Source organism: Tinamus guttatus, unplaced genomic scaffold, assembly GCF_059628265.1.
Source record: "Tinamus guttatus ecotype Peru unplaced genomic scaffold, ASM5962826v1 Tinamus_guttatus_pri_ptg001204l, whole genome shotgun sequence".
Classification (NCBI taxonomy): domain Eukaryota; kingdom Metazoa; phylum Chordata; class Aves; order Tinamiformes; family Tinamidae; genus Tinamus; species Tinamus guttatus.
The window spans coordinates 39,732-45,020 of NW_028289738.1; the positions used below are offsets into that span (position 1 = coordinate 39,732).

Sequence of the window (5,289 nt, forward strand, 5' to 3'; positions counted from 1 at the left end):
CATGAGCCTGCAGTGGACCGCGGTGGCCACGTTCCTCTACGCCGAGGTCTTCCTCGTGCTGCTGCTCTGCGTCCCCTTCATCTCCGCCGCCAGGTGGGGGCCGCGCGGTTGTTTTGGGGCGGGGGGGACCCCAAACGGTGACAAACGATCCCCGTGGGGCGGGGGGGACCCCAAACGAGCCCCGTGTTCGTCCCCGACGTCCCCCAGGTGGCAGAAGATCTTCAAGTCGCGCCTGGTGGCGCTGGCCGTGGCCTACGGCAACACGGTCTTCGTGGTGCTCATCGTGATCCTGGTGCTGCTGCTGCTCGGTGAGTGGGGGGGGTCCCCGCCGCACCGGGGGGGGGTCCCCGCTGAGTGTCCCCCCCCGCCCCCCCCGCAGACGCCGTGCGGGAGACCCGCAAATACGACGTGGCCGAGCGGGTGTCGCTGCAGAGCAGCCCCGGCGCCCTCGAGCACTTCCACATGAAGCTGTTCCGGGCCCAGCGCAACCTGCACCTGGCCGGGTTCGCGCTGCTGCTGTCCTTGTGAGGACCGGGGGGACCGGGAACCGGGGGGGGGAACGGGAACCGGGGGGGGAACGGGAACCGGGGGGGAGAAACGGGAACCGGGGGGGAACGGGAACCGGGGGGAACGGGAACCGGGGGGGAACCGGGGGGGAACGGGAACCGGGGAAGGGGGACCGGGAACCGGGGAAGGGGGACCGGGAACCGGGGGGGAACGGGAATCGGGGGGGAACGGGAATCGGGGGGGAACCGGGAACCGGGGGGGGACCGGGAACCGGGGGGGAACTGGGGGGGGAACGGGAACCGGGGGGGAACCGGGGGGGAACCGGGAACCAGGGGGGGAACGAGAACCGGGGGGGGGGGAGAGCGGGGAGCGGGGGGGGAGGGTCCGGGGGGGAGAAACGGGGCTTGGGGAGGGGGGAACGGGGACTCGGGGGGGGGGGACCGGGAGGAGGGGGGGGAGTCCGGGGGGGGGAGAACCGGGGGGAGGGGGGGGATCACCAGGGCTCGGGGAGGGGGGAACTGGGGCCCGGGGGGGGGGAAGGGGGCCTGGGGGGGTCACCGGGGCTCGGGGGGGGGAACCAGGTCCTGGGGGGGGGGGTCACTGGGGCTTGGGGAGGGACCCGGGGGCTCGGGGGGGGGGGGGGGGAATGGGAGCTCGGGGGGGGGCACCAGGGCCCGGGGGGGATCCGAGGGGGGAACCGGGGCTCAGGGGGGGTCACCGGGTCCCGGGGACGGTCATGGGTCTCGGGGGGGTCCCGGCCCTCGGCTGAGCCCCCCCTCGCCCCGCAGCCTCCTGCGCCGCCTCGTGACGCTCATCTCGCAGCAGGCCGTGCTGGGCGCCTCCACCGAGGCCTTCCGCAAGCAGGCGGAGGGCGCCAGCCAGGCGGCGCGGCGCTACATGGAGGACAACGACGCCCTGCGCAAGGTACCGGCCGGGCCGGGGCGGGGGGGCGCCCGGACGCCTGGGCCCCTCGAGCCTCAACCCCTGTCCCTGTCCCAGCAGCAGCTGCTGGAGGCCGGGGGGGGCGGGGAGGGCCGGGCCCCCCCCGAGGAGAACGAGAGCCTCAAGGCCAAGGTGGAGAAGCTGAAGGAGGAGCTGGCGGCCAGCAAGCGCAGTAAGGGGGGACAGTGTGTGTATGGGGGGACATCGGGGGGCAGGGGGGACATCGGGGGGCGGGGGGGACATCGAGGGGGGGTCTCTGACACTGACCCCCCCCCCGCAGCGCTGGAGAAGGCCGAGAACGAGGTCCAGGCCATGCGGCGCCAGGCCGAGGGGCTGACGCGCGAGTACGACCGGCTGCTGGACCAGCACGCGCGGCTGCAGGTGCGGGGGACGCGGGGGGGACACTCGGACTATGGGGGGACACTCGGACTGCGGGGGGACACTCGGAGCGCAGGGGGACACTCGGACTATGGGGGGACACTCGGAGCGCGGGGGGGACACTCGGACTATGGGGGGACACTCGGACTATGGGGGACACTCGGAGCGCAGGGTGATGGCAGCGGGTGGGGGGACACTGGGGGGACATTAGGAGCCGGGACGGGGGGAACACGGGCGATTCCCGTAATGCCATTCCCGTAATTCTCCTAGTAACGTGCCCCCCGTTCCTGTAATTCTCCTAGTAACGCCCCCCCCGTTCCCGTAATTCTCCTAGTAACGCCCCCCACGTTCCCGTAATTCTCCTAATAACGCGCCCCCCCGTTCCCGCCCCATCAGGCTGCCCACGACGGCCCCCGGGACAAGAAGGAGGAGTGAGGGAGCTGCCCGGGGGCGGGGCCTGCAGGAGGCCACGCCCCCGACACGGGCCACACCTTTACCCAAAGAGGCGCCTGGCCCCGCCCCCCGGACCAGGCCCCGCCCCCCGGACCAGGCCCCGCCCCCCGGACCAGGCCCCGCTTCCCCCGGCCGCGGCACCCCCGGGTGCTCCTCGGGGTGGGGGGGGCAGGCGGTTTTGGGGCCGTTTTGGCGCTTTCCGCAGGTCTGCGCGGGGCGGGGGGGCTTTTCCTTCCAATAAACACGTGGGATCCAGCCCGGCTCCTGCTCCCCTTCCCGCGCCCCCTCCCCGCCGGGGCCCAGGCGTCCGAGGCAGCGGCTGCAGCAGCTTTATTGGATGGGGGGGGGGTTCCCAACGCCCCCCCGGCAGCCCCAGGGGGTGGGGGCGCCCGTAGCCCCCCGTCCTACGCGGGCGGGTGCAGGCGCCGGGCCTGGGCCCGCAGGGCCTCGAACTCCCGTTGCACGAAGTCGGTCAGGGCCTTGCGGGTCTCCACCTGGGGGGGGGGGACAACGGGGGGGGTGACACCATGGGGGGGGGGTGACGGCATGGGGGGGGGGTGACACCATGGAGGGGGGGGTGGTACCGGGGGGGGTGGCACCATGGGGGTGTGGTGACACCGTTGGGGGGGGGGTGGCACTATGGGGGGTGACACCATGGGGGGGGAATGACGGCACCCTGGGGGGGGGTGATGGCACCATGGAGGGGGTGACAGTTTGGGGGGGTGGTGACACCATGGCGGGGGGGTGGCACCGTGGGGGGGCCATGGGGGTGGCACCATGGGGGGGGTGGCACATGGGGGGGTGACGGCACCATGGGGTGGTGGCACCATTGGGGGGAGGTGACGGCACCATGGGGGTGGTGGCACCATGGAGGAGGTGGCACTATGGGGGGGTGGCACCATGGGGGTGTGGTGACACCGTGGGGGGGGGTGGCACCATGGAGAGGGTGGCACTATGGGGGGGTGGCACCATGGGGCTGTTCCCCCACCCCGGTATTCCCGGCATTCCCGGCGCTCACCACGGAGGAGCCGCTTGCCCGGAGCTGCTCCCGCAGCGGCCGCACGCTGAACGGGCGCCCCACGACCACGGTGATGCGCTGGGGGGGGGGGCACAGAGGGGTCGGTGCCCCACGCGTGTGGGTTCCCCCCCCACCGTGTCCCCCCCCCGTCCCCAACACTCACCTGCCCCACGCGGGGCACGTAGGGGGGCGCGTTGGGCAGGACGTCGTTCATGCCTGGGGGGGGCAGCCCCATGGTGGGAACACGCCCCCCCCCCCCCCCAAATGTGTCGTCCCCCCCCCCATGTCCCCCCACTCACCCCCGTGCCACAGGGGCAGCACCACCGGGTCCAGGTGACACTCGGCCAGGAGGCGCCCGATGCCTGGGGGGGGGGAGACGCGGTGGGCGGGGGGGGCACTTGGGGGGCAGGCGGGCACTTGGGGGGCAGCGGGGGGGGGTCTCACCCCATTTGAAGCGCACGGACTCCTGGCCCACGGTCACTTTACCTGCGGTGACAGCGGGGAAGCTGGGGGGGGGGCAGGACACCCCCATCCCATCCCCTCCCAGCACCCCCAGAGCTGCCCCCCCCCGTGTCCCTCTTGTCCCCTCCCCTCACTCCTGGTGCCCCCATCTCCCCCCATGTCCCCCCCCATACCCCCATCTCCCCCTGTACCCCCCATCTTTCCCGTGTCCCCCCCCCATACCCTCATCTCCCCCCGTGCCCCCCATCTTCCCCCGTGTTCCCCCCTGTGCCCATCTCCCCCCGTGTTCCCCCCCGTACCCCCCATGTTCCCCCCCCACCCCCCATCTCCCTCAGTGTTCCCCCCCCCGTACCCCCCCATCTCCCCCCATGTTCCCCCCCGTACCCCCTATCTCCCCCCGTGCCCCCCATCTCCCCCCGTGTTCCCCCCCGTACCCCCCATGTTCCCCCCCCACCCCCCATCTCCCTCAGTGTTCCCCCCCCGTACCCCCATCTCCCCCCCTGTTCCCCCCCCGTACCCCCCATCTCCCCCCATGTTCCCCCCCCCGTACCCCCCATCTCCCCTGTATCCCCTGCCCCTTCTCCCAGTGCCCCCCAACCCCTCCCGGTGCCTCCCCGTGCCCCCCCGTCCCCTCCCGCTGCTCTCGGTGCCCCCCCGTCCCCTCCCCGTGCCCCCCCGGTCCCCCCCCGGCCCCCCCGTACCCTCGGGGAACACGTGCACCCAGCCGCCCTGGTTGAGCTTGTCCAGCACGAAGTCCATTCCCCGCTGGTAGACGCCGTCCCCTGGGCACCGGCAGCGCTGGGACCCCCCCAGACGAACCACGACCCCCCCCTTGTCCGGGGGCGGGCAGGGGTCCCCCCCGCGTCCCCCCCGCTGTCCCCCCCGCTGTCCCCAGCACCTCGGCACACGGGCACGCAGCGGCCCAGGCTGAAGAAGCGGGAGTGCAGCTCGCGCGTGAAGCAGATGTCGGCGGCCGTGGGGGTCCTGGGGGGCGGCGGCGGCGGCGTTGGGGCCGAGGGGGGGCCCCCCGGGACCCTCTGTGCCCCCCAGGACCCTCTGTGCCCCTCACAACCCCCTGCATCCCCCCACGACCCTCTGTGCCCCCCATAACTCTCTGTGACCCCCCCAGCCCTCTGTGCCCCCCAGGACCCTCTGTGTCCCCCAGGACCCTCTATGACCCCCCCGGCCCTCTCTGTACCCCCCCCGATCCTTTGTGCCCCCCCCAGCCCCTCTGTGTCCCCCATAACCCCCTGAATCCCCCCCCAGGCCCTCTGTGCCCCCCCACGACCCTCTGTGTCCCCCATGACCTTCTGTGTCCCCCCCCACGACCCTCTGTGACCCCCCCCCGGCCCTCTTTGTCCCCCCCCCCGATCCTTTGTGCCCCCCCCCAGCCCCTCTGTGTCCCCCACAACCCCCTGAATCCCCCCCCCCCCGGCCCTCTATGGCCCCCAGGACCCTCTGTGTCCCCCATGACCCTCTGTGCCCCCCCATGACCCTCTGTGTCCCCCCCACAACTCTCTGCGCCCCCC

General features: G+C 73.6%; 2 protein-coding genes across 2 annotated transcripts; one reads left to right on the plus strand and one right to left on the minus strand.

The window, feature by feature from the left end:
* On the plus strand, positions 1 to 2,268 carry BCAP31 (B cell receptor associated protein 31). The gene is made up of 7 exons (XM_088538813.1): positions 1 to 93; positions 208 to 308; positions 380 to 524; positions 1,296 to 1,431; positions 1,510 to 1,621; positions 1,730 to 1,830; positions 2,224 to 2,268. The coding sequence occupies exons 1-7, from the start codon at positions 2 to 4 to the stop codon at positions 2,260 to 2,262; spliced, it is 726 nt and encodes a 241-aa protein (XP_088394939.1). The 5' UTR covers position 1; the 3' UTR covers positions 2,263 to 2,268.
* Positions 2,269 to 2,684: 416 nt separating this feature from the next.
* On the minus strand, positions 2,685 to 4,744 carry LOC148590624 (tafazzin-like; the record flags this gene model as incomplete). Its single annotated transcript, XM_088538814.1, has 7 exons — positions 2,685 to 2,774; positions 3,299 to 3,376; positions 3,462 to 3,514; positions 3,598 to 3,660; positions 3,743 to 3,784; positions 4,462 to 4,542; positions 4,659 to 4,744. Coding segments are annotated over 7 exons (493 nt in total), but the record flags the coding sequence as incomplete, so codon positions are not given.
* Between the last annotated feature and the right edge of the window lie 545 nt (positions 4,745 to 5,289).

Bases quoted from the DNA above. Each gene is read 5' to 3' on its own strand.
- BCAP31 (XM_088538813.1), top strand. From the start codon at position 2: ATGAGCCTGCAGTGGACCGCGGTGGCCACGTTCCTCTACGCCGAGGTC. The intron at 94-207 runs GTGGGGGCCGCG...GACGTCCCCCAG, and splicing joins CCCTTCATCTCCGCCGCCAG to GTGGCAGAAGATCTTCAAGT. The intron at 1,622-1,729 runs GTAAGGGGGGAC...CCCCCCCCGCAG, and splicing joins GCTGGCGGCCAGCAAGCGCA to CGCTGGAGAAGGCCGAGAAC.